At 45.8% G+C, this 16,671-nt stretch overlaps 1 protein-coding gene across 1 annotated transcript in view; it reads right to left on the reverse strand.

Annotated features, from left to right (window-relative positions):
* LOC112107397 (phosphofurin acidic cluster sorting protein 2) overlaps positions 1–16,671 on the reverse strand; it is a 168,643-nt gene that overhangs the window by 10,436 nt on the left and 141,536 nt on the right. Inside the window, exons 20-21 of the mRNA XM_024201092.3 lie at positions 14,558–14,600; positions 3,576–3,711 (exon numbers count right to left, since the gene is read on the reverse strand). Of these exons, the coding sequence (XP_024056860.1) occupies positions 3,576–3,711; positions 14,558–14,600 (179 nt within the window). The remainder of the gene's footprint in view (positions 1–3,575; positions 3,712–14,557; positions 14,601–16,671) is intronic.

Consider the following 16,671-nt stretch of genomic DNA (forward strand, 5'->3'; position numbering starts at 1 on the left):
TCCTGGGATCAGGCCTAGAGCAGGTTCTAGAGAGACAGCACTAAAGTGAGGTGACTCAGAATTCAGGTCTGGAATGGAGGGAGCCCTGCAGAGTACCTCCTCCACTTCCTTCCCCACAGAGGGGTGTGAGAGCTCACTTCATCTGTGCTGACAGCCACAGGAGCTGTGGCTGAGACAAGAGATGGCGCCTCAGCACGAGGCTCTTACCATCTTCTCCCGGGAGAGGAGGAAGGGGCTGGGGAACACAGAGACAAAGGCCAAAGCTTTCAAATTTGGAAGCATCAGGGAAGCCAAGTGGAGATTTAGATAGTGAATGACACTGGCCTGACTTTCAGAAATGCTGAGCCCTGAAAAATTCCACTGGAGTCAATGGGAGCCGAGGGGACCAGCTCCTCTGCATGATGGGCCTGAATACAGCTCAAGATGCCTAACAAGGCCTCCCCCTTATGAAAATATTGGTGCCATCTCCTCCGGTCCTGACTGGTCCTTCGCCAACTGCCTGCCACCAGAGGAAACGCCCACTGTCTCCACTGGCGAGCGAAGAAACAGAAAGCAACACAAACATGGCCTTCTAAAGAGACACCTCCATAGTTAATGTGCGCCTGGCAAAAATGAAACGGGAGAGACAAGCTTCTGAAGCAGGGAGCCCTGCACTCAAGCCAATCTCATTCTACCTGGGGAGGCACAGATAGGCTATTGCACTGAAATGATCCCAGTGCTGGGGAAGACACCTCTTGCATCTGAAGTCATAGTCAAGCCACACGCCTACACCCTATCCCTACTACCTTCCCATAACTCACACTGAACTCCAAACCTGAGCAAGCCGTCAACAGATGCTTCTCCTCCTCCCTGCTTTTCTGCCTGTTCATCTCCTGGCAGCCTCCTCCTTCACTTGCCACGCTACAGCTCAGAACTTCCAAGTCAAACAGCCTGGATGAGGAGGTGGACTTGTCCTACTGCTTGCTTCCCCTCCCAAGCAATGTCGGTGAAGGGAGGTAAATGATAAATCCCATGGACTTTCAATGAGATTTGTGCTCCTGTGTCATTTTGGCACTTTTGAAGATGATGTTTAGTTGGTAACTTTTAATGCACTTAACACCATTGTGCATAAGCAGCAGAACACACACAAAAAATAAGCTTTTAGGGCTAAATTCTGCCCATAGTCACTGAGACTCCCCATAATCAGTAGCAGAAGCACCACATCTGCCCTTAGCATTTTCATTAGCTGTCAAATCATTTTTGTGGTTCAATTTGTTAATCGTTTTAAAAATATGGACATGCAGTATTCCAGCACTGGTCTCACCATTGCCGTATACAGAGGCAAAATCACCTCACTGCTGCTACTCACTATGCCTCTTTATACATCCAAGGATTGGATTAGCCATTTTTGATACAGCGTCACATGAGGTCATGTGAAGTTGCTTGTCGACCATGACCCCCTAGATCTTTTTCAGGGTCACTGCTTTCCAGGATGCCATCCTCCCTACAGTTATGGCCTCTATTCCTTGTACCTAGATGTAGAACTTTGCATTTGGCTGTTTTAAAATAACTTTGTTTGAGGGGCCAGTTTACAGAGCAATCCCAATTGCTCTGTATCACTGCCCCGTCCTCTGCTATTCCGCCAATCTTTGTGCTATCTGCAAGGTTTATCAGCTGTGATTTTATATTTACTTCCAGGTCACTGATGAAAATACACCTCTACCTCGATATAATGCTGTCCTCGGGAGCCAAAAAATCTTACCACGTTATAGGTGAAACCGTGTTATATCGAACTTGCTTTGATCCACTGGAGTGTGCAGCGTCCCTCCCCCCCGAGCACTGCTTTACCGTGTTATATCCGAATTCGTGTTATATCGGGGTAGAGGTGTACTGAATAGTGTTGGGCCTGCTACTGATCCCAGGGGAACACCACTAGAAACAGCCTCATTTGATGAAGATTCCCATTTACATCTGTTAGCCAGTTCCCAATCCCTTTAACATGTGCTCTATTGATATTGTATAGTGCTATTTAGTTAATTGGAATGTCACGTAGTACTACCTCAAATGCCTTACCAAAGCCCAAGTATATTAAATCTTTGCAGTTATTTGTATCAACCAGCCCTGTACCCTCAAAGAACGAAATCAGGTTTGTCTGACAAGACCTTTTTTCCATAAAACCACATTGACTAGGATTAATTACATTCCTGTCCTCAAATTCTTTATCAATTGAATCGCACATCAACTTTTCTATTATTTTGCCTGGGACTGATGTCAGGCTAATCAACCTATAGTTATCTGGGTCATCTCGTTTGCCCGTTTTGAATATTGACACAACATTAGCACTCTTCCAGACTTGTGGAATTTCCCTGGCATCCCAAAATCCTATGGTTCTGAGTTATTGATAACTCAAATTTGTGTTGCTCTTCTCTCAACTTTTTCCATATCTTTAGTACTGAAGTAGGCAGAACTGACTGATGCCACAGCTGCATCACAGCTGTACTGAGTGGGTCTATTACATCCCAGCTCAGGATGAGATCTGTGTATCCAGCCCAAAATTACATTGGCTTTTTGCTGCCCTATTGCACTACAAAGCTCATTTAATTTAGTCTCCATTAACGTGCCCCAGGTCCTTCTGCATTTATGCCGCCCAATTTCCTCTCTCCCACAGAGTATTCTGGATTATTTGGCTCCTAGTTTTGTTAGCTGCCATTTTTCAAACCAAGTTTAATCTCCCCATGTTTCTAATCTCCCTTGGTCCCTCTTATTTATTGGACTGGTCTTCACAGCTCCTCCCAGATTTAGTGTCATCTGCAAATTTCATTAACATGCTCCTTACTCCCTCCTTCTAGACCATTGTTATTTCTTTGTATTGTGCAGCACCTCAAGGACCCAATCAGAAAGAGGCTCGACTGTGCAAGGTGCTGTACGAATACAGGGAGCGTCTCCATCCAGGACATTAATAAGGCCAGACCCTAACATGGATCCCAGGGGTGTCCTGTTATCCTTTGTGATGGCCCTTGCTCCGGTAGTTACGATCACATGGATTATTCTTGAATTAAGATTGAAGGTATCAAATGCTTTACTAAAATCCAAAGGCAGTAGACCAGGAAGCTTGGAGAAATACCTGCTTTCTACACATTCTCCAAGACATGAAGTATTAGGTCTCCAGGCCAACTGGAGACCTCCAAGACAAGACTCCCATTTGAGGACACTAACAGAACCTGAGGTAAAGCTGCAGACGAGTATCCTCAGAGAGTGCTGCAGATGAATGTATGCAGGCAAGCACTCTGCCAAACGGCCTGATCCCCTCCCAGCCAAATGCAGCAAACAAAATCCAGCCTTACCCTCATGAAGCCCCAATGACCCTCCCATCAGTTCCTGATCCCTCCCAGTATCCACGAGTTAATTCCTCTGAAGTGAAACAGGGTTAATCTCCACAAGGCCTAGGCTAAAATAATTTAAAGGGATGACAGAGGACTGGGGAGATGGGAGTTGCATGTGGGGGAAGGAGGGCTGCAGTGTTCCTTACAAAGAGATTTCATTTCTACTGTATTTTGGGTAATACAGGGAGAGAAAAGAGGCGGAAGGTGCTTTACCTGGAGGAAGAGAAGCTGCCCGTGACAGACGGCGAGGAAGGTGGGGTGGGGGAAGCTTCCTTCACAGCAGGAGACACAGAAGGCGGGGTAGAGGAAAGGACACTGGAACTAGAGGGAGCTGCGTCATCGGAATCACCTTAAAGAGAATGAGTCAAACTGTTTGTGTTTGTCACCTGGGTTCTCCTGCTGGCGAACACCGCACAGTGCAGTGTCTCTCTTGGCAGAGCCCAGTCTTGTGCTTAGGCTATGGTCTCTTCCTCCCTCTGTTTCACGGCACCCCCAGGGCTATTCATCTAACTTGTTTCCCCATCTGTCAAATGAAGTTACTGTTCCATTTACTGATCTCACTGGTGGTTTGGGAAGTAGAGTCATTTAGGGCCAGATTGTTCCCCCAACTCATTACAGGAAACACACTGTATGCAGATCTCAACTCCACTGGAGAAGGGAGATGGCCAGCCACCTCCACAGCCCTCCTAGGGCTCTCTGCAGGAGCTGGGATTCTTGTGTAGTAAGGGGGTCAGGCCAGGACAGGAGGGGAAGGTTGGAGGAACATGCATCGTTTCCTCAACCCTGGCAGGGAATCCACACAAAGGTAACATACTTGTTGGAGCCCCTCTCTGCTGGGAACTTCTCTTAAAAGGGGGTAGGAGGCAGTGAAAACGCACAGGAGGGTTATATGGATGGTCCTTTACCACTAGGACAAGGTGGTGTCCATACGGTTTGGGAACCAACCCCTTGCTTTAATCTACAGCGTGTGCATGATTGGGGGGCAAATCACCCTCTCCTAATGGAGGAATTAGGAGGAAACTCCACAAGGGGAGCCCTGTGGAGTCCCCACCCCATCTTCACATTTGTAAAGAGCTTTGAGACTCTTCGACAGAAGGCTTCACCATGTACAGCAAGAGCAATGTGGTGTTAAAACATGTAGCCTGTTCCCAAAGCTCTCTAAGGAATTAGCACAACAGCTGAGGGAGAGAGAAATTAAGAGGCATAGAGATGAGATGCTTCCATATGAGGCCTCAGACGTGAGGCGTCTGGAGGTAGAGACGTGGGAATGCTGTTCCAGATGGGAAGAGATGCAGAGGAGAAGGCTCTTATACCCAGAGAACAATGGATACCAGCGCACCTTGGAAGGCTATGTAGTAGACAAAAACATCAGGGACTGTGGAGTATGAGAAGTTGTCTTGCCCCGTATCTGAAGGACAGATTTAGGGCACTTGAGTTTTATTCCCACTTCTGCCTCTGACTTGGTGTGTGATCCTGGGTAAGTCACCTAATTGCTGGGCCTTTGCACCCCATCTTTCAGGCTGCTCTAATACTTACCTACATCCAAAGGCACTGGCAGACTTAAATATGCAAAGTGGTGGCAGAGCCATGGCAACAGGCATTATATATAAAAAAGCAAATCATGATCAGGGATCTAGGCAACACCCAATTGAGTTGGTGGAGCTTGTGAGGCCTTACATTCCATTTAATGTATGCAGCGTTGTCATAGCCATGCTGGTCCCCAGGTATTAGCGAGACAAGGTGGGGGAGGGAATGTCTTTTATTGGATTCAGAGTGGTAACCGTGTTAGTCTGTATCAGCAAAAAGAACGAGGAGTACTTTGTTAGTCTCTAAGGTGCCACAAGTACTCCTTGTTCTTTTATTGGACCAATTTCTGTGGGTGAAAGAGAAGCTTTGGAGCCACACAGAGCTCTTCTTCAGTCTGGGAAACATATTTCCAGCCTCACAACTAAATGCAAGGTGAAACGGATTGTTTAGAATAGATAGCACATATTCCAAGGGACCATTCAAGGTGGAGTGGCCTGTTAACACCTCTGCAGTCATAGGACAAAAAAGGGTGGGGGGGGATGTTAGTGTCCAGTGTCTCTGTTCAGTCCATGATTTTTAGGCTCTGTCTATACCAGCACTTTTGTCTGTCAGGGGTTTGAAGCCCCCGCTGCCCCCAACTGACATAAGTTGCACCAACAAAAGCGCCGGTGTGGACAGCGCTTCGTTGGCAGGAAACACTGTCCGGGTGAGGAAGCTACCGCCCCTGTGAACCTTACAACGGTGCAGCTGTAGCGGCACAGCTGTGCCGTTGTAAGGTGCGCGGTGTAGTCAGCCATAGTGTCTGTGTAGCAGAGTTATGAATTTAAGCTCCCAGGCTCATCTTTTGAAAGTATTGTGCAGGTTTCCTTTGAGGATGAGGACTGAGAGGTCAGACAGAGTGATCACTCTGTGAGACGTGTTCACCCACCGGTGATGTGATATTTTTGTCTTTTATCACTTTCCTGTGCAAGTTCATTTGACAGCGCAGTAATTGTCTGGTTTCACCCACAGTTACTGGGGCATTCAGTGCAGTGGATGAGGAACACCACCAACCCCACCTCTTTTTGTCCTATGACAAGGTCATTCCACCTTGAATGGTCCCTTACAATATATGCTAACTGCCTATGCTAAACAATCTGTTACACCTTGTATTTAGCTGTGACACCTTTCCCAGACCTGAGGGTGTGGCTCAAAAGCTTGCTGTCTCTCACCACCAGAAGTTGGTGCAATACAAGATATCATCACACTCCATTTAATGGCATTTCTCCGGATGCAACGCAATAACTTTTAAATACCACATCTGATCAATTCCAAAATTTCAAGGCACGTTCTAAGCATCAGTGGGCAGAAGCCTAGTGATTTTGGTGAAACTCAGAAAGCCAAAAGGGGAGAAATGGCACATGGTGCCCCTGGTATCTGGTTAGCAAAGCTAGCAGCTTAAGGCACAAAACCCTTTATTTCCAACCAGCCCATCCTCCCAAGAGTTTAAAAATACTTACCTCCTGAAAGAGAAAAGGAGAAAGAATAAGAATGGGGGGAGGTGCAGACAGAGCCTCAGGCATGGGGGAAAGGGAGACACAGAACCCCTGGTGGTGGTGGGAGATCCTGGTGTGTGCATAGGGGTCAACCCCTGGCATGTGTGCATGTGGGAAATGGAGGTCAGAGATGGCCTGGCATGAGGGAAGTCATGGGAGGGCTGCAGGGAGTCTCTGAAACAGAGGGGGATGGAAAGGTGGCACCCAGGGAGTTTGTGGAGGGTGGGAATGGAGGGATACAGGAGCCCTGGGGTGTGCTATAAGCTTGGCCTACAGAACCAACAAAGCATGCAGAGCTCTAATTAAGGTTGCAAGACAGTTCCCATGTTAACATGCACTGAATTTGCCAGACATCCACGTTTCGGGATAAAATCTCTCAGGCTTGGGCCCTGCCTACATAGAAGTTGCATCAGTTTAGCATAAAGCACTTTAGAAAACAGATTTAGTTAAGCTGGTGCAAACCCCTGGCTGGACATGTTATTAGGCCATGTCTACACTAGCGAGCTTACACTGGCACAGCTGCATCAATGCTGCTGCCCCACTGTAAGATTGCTGCTCATGTAGCCGCTCTATGCTGGCAGGAGAGAGCTCTCCCATTGACATCATAAAACCACCTCAAGGAGCGGGCAGTAGCAGCTCTCCTGCCGACATAGTGTTGTGCACACTACTACTTATGCCAGCAAAACTTCTGTTACTCAGAGGTGTGTTTTTTCATACCCCGAGTGACATAACTTTTGCTGGCATACGTGGTAGTGTAGATATGGCTTCGTTTAAAACTGGTTCTCTCTGTATATTTGTCAGTATGAGCCAGGTTTAATAATCAGCATAACATATCTACAATGCTGCTGGTTTAAAACCATCCCATTAATAAAACCCACTATCCCCACAGGTTTAAAGTTTGAATATAATTCTTCAAGCAGTTTGAGTCACGGGTGAGGGGTAAAACAGTCCTTCCCAGCGTGACAAACCTTAACCTGCCTTTTTTGAACAGGGTTATTTATATTACAACTGACTATGGTAGGAAAGCTGGCATCAACTGTCACTGATTTGCATCGTTTGGGCAAAAAATGTTAAGGGAACGAAAAATCGCTCCACATGCTCTATGGTCAATTACTAAGGCTGTGTCTGTGCTAGGGATGTGCATAAGCACAAGCCCCAATTCAAGGGCTGGCTGCAGACAGCAGAAATCCCTACAGTAAAGATGGCCTAAGATATTCAGCAGAGCCTACTGAAATCCCGGTATAGTCTCTTTGCCAAGCCTAACACTCAAGGGTGAAGGCTCCAGGACACTTGGCAAATGAGAAGCTAATTGTTTCACTGGCAAACCTCCCCAAAACTCACCCAAAAAGCTTTAATGTCACAGACAAGAAAATTCCAGCTGTGGAAATCACGGCAGATCCTGGCTGCAATGTTGCCTGGTCATTTTGTTAAGAACATTTTAGAGCTGAGTGTGTTTTCCTGCTATGAAGAAACATGCAATGCAAACTGATGTGCTTCTGGAACCACCACTGAAAAGCTGTCTCCAGCTGACCCCTTTCCAAAGCACCTGCCTGGGGCTGGAACTTTGAAGCTCAAATAAGGGCTGGTCTCTACACAAACATGCACCAAACTCACTTCTATTTCATACCTGCTATTTCAGAAGAAGTCTGTGGGCAAGTCTACAGTACAAAATTAAGTTGACCTAAATTATGTTGACATAGAGCCACTGCAGTATTGAATCGGTTTTACATGTCCACACTATACTCCTTGTGTCAGCGGTGTGCACCCTAACCAGGAGCACTTGCGCCGATTTAACTGCCAGTGTGAGGCACTGTGGAATGGTTGCTGAAAGGCAGCAACAGGCGATGTAAGTAACGCAGTCTCTATGCTGACACTGTGTCAACTTCACTATGGGTATGTCTTCACTACCCGCCGTATCGGCGGGTAGCAATGGATTTATCCGGGATCGATATATCGCGTCTCGTTAAGACGCGATATATCGATCCCCGAACGTGCTCACCGTCGAGTCTGGAACTCCACCAGAGCAAGCAGCGGTAGCGCAGTTGACGGGGGAGCTGCGGCCATCGATCCCGCGCCGTGTGGACCCCAGGTAATTCAATCCAAGATACTTCGACTTCAGCTATGCTATTCGCGTAGCTGAAGTTGCGTATCTTGGATCGACCCCCCACCCCACCCCAGTGTAGACTAGCCCTATGTCGACTTAAGTGCTATGTCTCTTGCAGAAGTGGAATTATTCAGTTGGTGAAGTGGGAGAATTATATTGGTGGGAGCTATGTTTTAGTGTAGATGCTTACAGAGTTAGGTCGACGTAGGCAGCCTTACATTGACCTAACTCTGTCGTGTAGACCAGGCCTGTATGGCTGCTTATTTAGGATTAAGAATGTTCTATTTTAATGGACATTGTTAATTCCAAGTAAACTCGCTACATTGGTGTATATTTGTGTGTAGCCCAGCCCCACAACAACGTTAAGGTGAACTCTAAAAGCAGCATCTGTGCTCTTCACTAATACATTTGCCTGGAGCTAATTGGGAACTCTTAACTGATGCAATTTGAAAAATGCGTTGCCTCCCAGGGGACTGCTCCATACTGCCACCCCCCTCCCTCCTTCAGAGGCCCAGGACATGGCTGATGCAGCCAAATCAGTGCAGCTTCTCTAGACATTAACATGTTAGTGCTAGAGTCGAGTATCTCATGGCCTTTCAGGGCTACAGACGGGAGTTTGTTTGTGCCTCCCAAACAGGGCCCGACTCACGTCCAGCTCTACAGAGGGCCCAAAGAGTCTAGTAACACTAGAACAGGGGTTCTCAAACTGGGGATCGGGACCCCTCAGAGGGTCTCGAGGTTATTACATGGGGGGTTTCGAGCTGTCAACCTCCACCCCAAACCCCGCTTTGCCTCCAGAATTTATAATGGCGTTAAATATATTTAAAAGTGTTTTTAATTTATAAGGGGGGTCATCCTCAGAGGCTTGCTATGTGAAAGGGGTCACCAGTAAAAAAGTTTGAGAGCCACTGCACTAGAACTATCATTTTTCATTTGTTCTGACAGATCAGCTTTAGTCTCTCCTGCCCTATGAGCCCTGCGCAGTTAGACTCAGGGGCCAAGATATTTTCCTCCTGAGAAAGTATGACCCAGGCACCCATTGGTGCCAACTGGCAGAGGGTCCGGGGGTGCACAGGGATCCCCAGGGTTAGGTATCTGCATAATAGTTCACTGAAGGGTGGCATGTGAGATCTCTACTGAGAGCCAGTAGCCCACTAGTTGCCATAATCATTGTGAAATGTGTGTATGGATAAGGGTAAAGGAGCTATGTATCTATACTGAAAATTATGCTCTTAAGGTCTTGGAGTTGAGGCAGGTTACCAGGAGGTGCCAGACCTCGGAGATAATTCCTTTCATGCAGGCAGTAACAGGCCTCTCCCCCCGTCTGGCCATTTGTGTACTGTGTATTTATGCCACACAGTGTAGGCCTATTTGAACCAGGTGCCAAGTCAGAGATTGCAAAACCTAGAGGAAGGAACAAACAGCAGGAGGATGTCCTATTGACAAACACAGACATTGGATTGGTCTGGTATATCTTGAAGCACAAAGGGACACACTAAATAGTTCACAGAGGAGGCAAACTGACAAACATGCTTGTCTCAGGAAAGGGGGATCACAGCCATGCCTGGCTATAAAGCGCTGCAAGGATTTGGGGTGAGCAATACTCTGCAAGACACAAGAGTCTCTTGTTCATTAACTCTAGGCTCTAGAAGGCATGTTATGATTTTATTGTATATGTAACCCTTCTACGTGCATCTCCATCCTTTGTTAAATAAACGTATACTTGCTTTCACTATAACCTGTCTAAGTGCTGTGTGTGAAGTGGGGGGGGGGGGGGGGGGGGGTGAATGGAGGTGGAACTGATAAACGGGGGTGTGCTGTTCCTTTGAGGCAGGGAATCTGTGAATGCTGCGAGTGTCCAATGGAGCAGGGGCTGGACACTCCAGGTAGATGCTCAGAGGACGCAGGAGTGTGCCAATTGCTAACCTGCAGAGTGACAGTGGGGCCTCCGAGGCCCAGAGGGCAGGGCTGGTGCTGCCCAGGGTCAGTGGAGTTGGGGAGCTGATCGCTGGCAGGCACAGACACTGCTTCTCACACTAAAGCCACATGGTAGCAAGGTGCCTTACAGCCCTGGGTACCCAAGGAAGCATCACAAAGTCCTGTGGGAATGGCCAGGGGAAGTCTGAGGATCCTCTTGTAGGCCTCCTCCCAGAGTGTCCCAATGGGGATGGTTTGTCCTCTGCAGAAGAAACCAAGCCTGGCAGAGCTAAGGGGATATACGAGAGGACAAAGCCATCCACCTTAAGATTGTGGGCCTCTGTGGAACTCCAGCACCCAGCGCCATGAGCACAGGGAGCTGCAGAGAATAAATACAGGCTGGTGTTGTATTATTTTTGACTAATATTCACATCTTCTCCCCACCTGTTCCCCTCACTCCACCTGCCCTAGCCCTCCTGAACTCATTCCCTTGGGCCTTGCAGAGAAGCCTCCAGAGGGATGGGGTGGGATGGGATAGTGCCAGGTACATGGCAGAGTCCTGTGGTGTAGGAAGGAGAACCACATATGTAGGGTTCCCTCCATTCACAGGTCTAGTGCCAGTCCAGACCATGGTAACAAGGCATGTGGCTTTACTGGTGGAGGGATACAAGAAACAGTCCCAGTAATTTAGCAGGATTGCAACTGCTTTGGAGGACAGGGTCATAATTCAAAATGATCTGGACAAATTGGAGAAATGGTCTGAGGTAAACAGGATGAAGTTTAACAAAGACAAATGCAAAGTGCTCCACTTAGGAAGGAAAAATCAGTTTCACACATACAGAATGGGAAGAGACTGTCTAGGAAGGAGTACGGCAGAAAGGGATCTAGGGGTTATAGTAGACCACAAGCTAAATATGAGTCAACAGTGTGATGCTGTTGCAAAAAAAGCAAACATGATTCTGGGATGCATTAGCAGGTGTGTTGTGAGCAAGACACGAGAAGTCATTCTTCCGCTCTACTCTGCGCTGGTTAGGCCTCAACTGGAGTATTGTGTCCAGTTCTGGGCACCGCATTTCAAGTAAGATGTGGAGAAATTGGAGAGGATCCAGAGAAGAGCAACAAGAACGATTAAAGGTCTTGAGAACATGACCTATGAAGGAAGGCTGAAAGAATTGGGTTTGTTTAGTTTGGAAAAGAGAAGACTGAGAGGAGACAGGATAGCAGTTTTCAGGTATCTAAAAGGGTGTCATAAGGAGGAGGGAGAAAACTTGTTCACCTTAGCCTCTAAGGATAGAACAAGAAGCAATGGGCTTAAACTGCAGCAAGGGAGGTTTAGGTTGGACATTAGGAAAAAGTTCCTAACTGTCAGGGTAGTTAAACACTGGAATAAATTGCCTAGGGAGGTTGTGGAATCTCCATCTCTGGAGATATTTAAGAGTAGGTTAGATAAATGTCTATCAGGGATAGTCTAGACAGTATTTGGTCCTGCCATGAGGGCAGGGGACTGGACTCGATGACCTCTCGAGGTCCCTTCCAGTCCTAGAATCTATGAATAAGCAGACTAAAACTTTCCTAAGGTAACAGTGTGTGTCAGGGCAGCGATGTACAGATGATATTGGTAGTTGTTTGTAATGTGACCAGCCCAAGCTCATACATGAAGAACCCAACATGCCACCATATACCTAGGAAGCTGACGGCACCACCTATATTAAGGTTGGCCGACATTTACCATTATCAGACTGTTTTCAGTTGCTTGTAACTTTGCCAAACTAATTGCTAGGGCTGAAACTTTCCATGCCAGGTGTCCTTTTTTTTTTTTTTGTTGGGGGGGGGGGAAGGGAGGGAGGGAGAGGAAATTTTCAGACAAAATGGCTCAACGGTTTCAGAGAATAAGGTTAGGAACAAATGTATGTTTCCCCACGATAGGAAGTTCTGGCAACTTTCTTTGAAGAGCTCTAGTATCCCCATGCTTTGGAAAAGGGACTTAAAAATTAGTAGGGGTTAGCTTTTGTATCAGGGAGGTGTCATTTGCTTTTCCCATGAAAATCTGCCCAAATTTGACCAAGTTAGAACCCTTTGAAAATTCCAGTTTGCTCAAAGAATTCTTAGATTTTTCGCAGCTAAATTCCCTGAACATTCCATCTGCACTGAGCATGCTCCAGCTCAAAGGTGAGCAGGACTATCCCTGGAACTGCAGCTCTGAACTGTGCCAGGTCTGGGCTCCTGAACTGAGAGCAGATGACAGCTTGCTGAGCCCAGGCAGCATGGAGGAGGAAGCTGCCTGATTTGAGTGCAGAGGGGACCTGGAGTAGATTGGGACAAGGAGCCTGGGGAGGAGGAGATTGCCAAGGTGACAAAGGAGACTGGGAGTCAGGGAGGGAAACTAGATGGGGGTTGGGCATTGGGAGCAAGACCAAGATAACAAGACGACCATGGGGAGACTGGGACTAAGAACCAGTGGGCAGGAGAAAGGAGGAGAAGGAGACAGATCTGACGAGGAGCCAGTGTACTGGGAGAGAAGTGGTACGGCGGGGCAAAGACTTGAACAAGAAGCTGGAGTGGAGGGGACTGAGATTGGACAAGTACCCCCAAGGAGGGAGACTGGTACTGAGCAGTGCTCACATACTATTTTTTCCACAAAACCCCGACTTCATTCAGTGCACAGGATGGGCCTGCTCTGGGGATGAATCAGGGCTGTGTAGTGAAGGAGGCTGTTGTCTGTAGCACCTCTGCTCCATTTGTTGCAGAATTTGGAAGGAGTGTAGTGAATGAGGCAGGGGGTTGTAAGAAGAGAAAGGACAGTCTCATGGTTAAGGCAGTCAAATACTGCCCTAGAGAACTGGATTCTATCCCTGCCACAGAGTACTATATGATGCTGCACAAGTCACTTAAACCAGTCTTTCCATAGGTGATCACTAATTGGGTGTTCCTCATTTTCTGGGGCCCAACTTGAAACCATGAGGTCTGATTTGCAGAAGCGCTGAGCACTCACAGCTGCAGATGAAGTCAGTGGGAGATGTGCATGCAACATATAAAGTGCTATATAATGCCAAGTACTCTGAAAAATCCTGTGCATTTCAAATTGGGCAGCTAAAATTAGTGGATACTTCAGATGTTAATCTCTGTGCCTCGATTCTCCATCTGTAAATGGGGACAATACCCCCTCACCTCACAGGGGTGTCATGAAGATTAATTTATGTTCGTGAAACACTCAGATACTACTGGTGACGAGCACCATAGAAAAGCCAACTTGAAAATGAGTAATTCTGTCTTCAGTGCAGGGTTTGAATAGTGTGCAATACATAAAGTCTGAGGCCTCATGTTGAACACCCAGGAGTAAAATATTGAATAGCTGTCCATCCTGTGCACTGAATAGGGCAGATCCTGTGGAAAAAAATAGTATGTGATCATGTAATTGAAGACTATCAATGCAGACCCACAAGGGGCTGAATTAAGGTTGCATGGACATCCCTAATTCTGTTTGAGTGCTTGCTTTTGTAACCTTAATAGTGTTCTTTTCATATAGTTCTTGTGTGTGAGACAATTTTAGCCAATATCCTCCACTCCCATTTCTGCTGGAGGACTGCAATGAGATGGTGACAGCAAAACAGGCTGCTAGAATCTGAGCTACAGTCCTCCAAGTGCATAAGTGACTTACAGATTTAATCAGGAAACAAACTCTGAACCTTATTACTATGTATGTCAAATGAACCCATGCACTGAATTCAAGTTTACACTGATGTTGCACTTTTTTTTTTTAGTGGTTGTCTACATAGAAATTTTTCCAGTTATACCAGCATAAACACCCCATGTGAACACACTTACTCTGGGATAAGAGTGGATTTTTTCTGCTAAACTTAAACTGCTTCCAAAGTGACAAACTAAACCAGAAAAAATAGTATACCAGAATAGTACATCCACATGGGGAGTTTAGCGCTTTAAATTCACACCCTACCTTATACCGGTATAACTTTCTCCCTGTCAACAAGCCCTAACATGCTTGCTAACTCTGACCTTGCGCCACTAAACCCATGCATTCAGGCATTCTCATATTACAGCTCCAATCTGGGATGCTACCGACAGCAATGAAAAGCAAGCAAAGGTTCTATTACCTGATGTTGCTGAGGACTGTTCCACTATTCCAACCTTTACCACCTGGAATGGAAAACACAATTGAGTTTATATGTATTGGTCGGCTCCATCACTTGAAAAACTGTGAGCAAGAGGCTCAGACTCACAAATGCCTTTCCCATCACTCTGGTGATGCAAAAGGGCCAGAAAGATGGTGCAAATAGGCAGTGGAGTACTCTACTGGGGATAGAAATCCCCGACTGGCATACAACCAGCTATACTAACTTAACAACAGTCCCGTCTCCCTGTAAAGGGGGCATGGAACCTAGGGATAGTTATCAGCCAGTGTAACTTGAATCAACCCTGAGACGGCTCAAACTTATACCAGAGACCATACCGGTCCCCTGTTGCCCTTAGGAACAGGAATGGGAGCAGAAAGACAACAGAAAATCATTTTTGGCTGCACCACTTCAACTACCATCGAAATGCAGCCACATCTGGGGTGCAACACAGTTTCTGTTTAACAGTTTACCCCAACACTATGAGATAGCCAGGAAGAAAACAGTATCTAAATGATAATTTTCTAGCACCAGAATTAATGCAACCAACACCAGTTAATTCTACACTAGACCTCTCATTCTGATGGATAAAGATGAATTGATCACTGAACTAAGAATCAGTGGTTACCTAAGTGCAAGTGAACATGATCTGATTCGCAATTCCACAATCATTTAAGATGGCTTCACTGATTAAAGAATCCTAGTTTAGCGGGGAAGTGAAAGCAGCAATACAAAATAAAGACAAAGTATAACAAATGGGGAAAAGGAAAAGTTAACAGCAATAAATATAAATCAGAAGTTATGAAATGCAATACAAGATAAAGAAAGCTAAACATGTCAATGAAAAAAATCTATGACTAGTAGGGTTAAGGACAATACGTTTTTTAAATTTATCAGGAATTTATCACTAGGTGAGATGATAAAACTGTCTGATACAGATAAGGCAGAAGAAGCATTCAATAACTATTCCTGCTCTGTATTTGGAAAGAAGCCAGGTGATGTATTCATATACAGTGATGAAACACTTTCCAAACAAACATTAATTAAGGAGGCTGTTAAACAGCATCTTCTAAAGTTAAAAACGTTTAAAAATCAGCAGGACAGTATAACTTGCATCCAACAGTTTTAAAAGATTTGGCCAAGGAACAAAATGAACACTCAATGCTCATTTTAAATAAACTTGGAACTTTAGGGAAGTTCCAGAGGAAGAAAGGTAGTGTCGTGCCAATATTTATAATGGGTAAATGGGGTCATCTGGGTAACTATAGGCCAATTAGCTTGACATCAATGCTGGGAATCAATAATAGAATGGTTAAATAAAGCAATCAGTAAAGAATTAAAGATGGTAGCAGAATTAAATGCCAGTTAAGTTTTATGAAAAACAGGCCTTTTCAAACAAACTTGGTATTGTTTCTTGATTAAGCTAATTTGATTTGAGAGAGTTGTGTTGACATAACGTTCTTGCACGTCTATCTTAGTAGCACATAACACTGATTTAAAAAATCATAGAAAAATCAAGACAGCACTGCAACACTGTGGCTAAGAGGGCTAAGATAACGCTTGGATGTATAAGCAGGGGAACATAGGTGATGTGTAATTACCTCTGTATATAACATTGGCAAAACCATTACTAGAATATTATATCCAGTGCTGTTGTCTGACTTCAAAAAGGATATTGACAAACTAAAAAGAGTTCAGAGAAGAGCCACAAGAAGGATGTTGAAGCCTGGAAAACCTGCTGTACAGTGAAAAATTAAACCAGTTCAATCTATTTAGCTTAACAAAAAGAAGATTAAGAGATGACTTGAACATGGTTGAAGTACATAAATAGTACAGGACTCAAAGAGCTGGTCTACCCCAGAAAGTTATTTTGACCTAGTTATGTCACTCGGGGTATGAAAAATTCACACTCCTGAGACACGTAGTTATGCTGATCTATCCCCCAGTGTAGACAGTGCTAGGTCACAGAAGAATTCTTCTATCACCCTAGCAGCCCCCTCTCGTAAGATGGATTACCTACACCGACAGGAGAACCCGTCCTGTTGGCGTAGGTGGGGTCTCCACTGAAGCGCTGCAGTTGTGCCACCGTAGCATTT

This window comes from Terrapene carolina, unplaced genomic scaffold (genome assembly GCF_002925995.2).
Source record: "Terrapene carolina triunguis isolate 2854851 unplaced genomic scaffold, T_m_triunguis-2.0 Scaffold210, whole genome shotgun sequence".
In the NCBI taxonomy this organism is placed as follows: domain Eukaryota; kingdom Metazoa; phylum Chordata; order Testudines; family Emydidae; genus Terrapene; species Terrapene triunguis.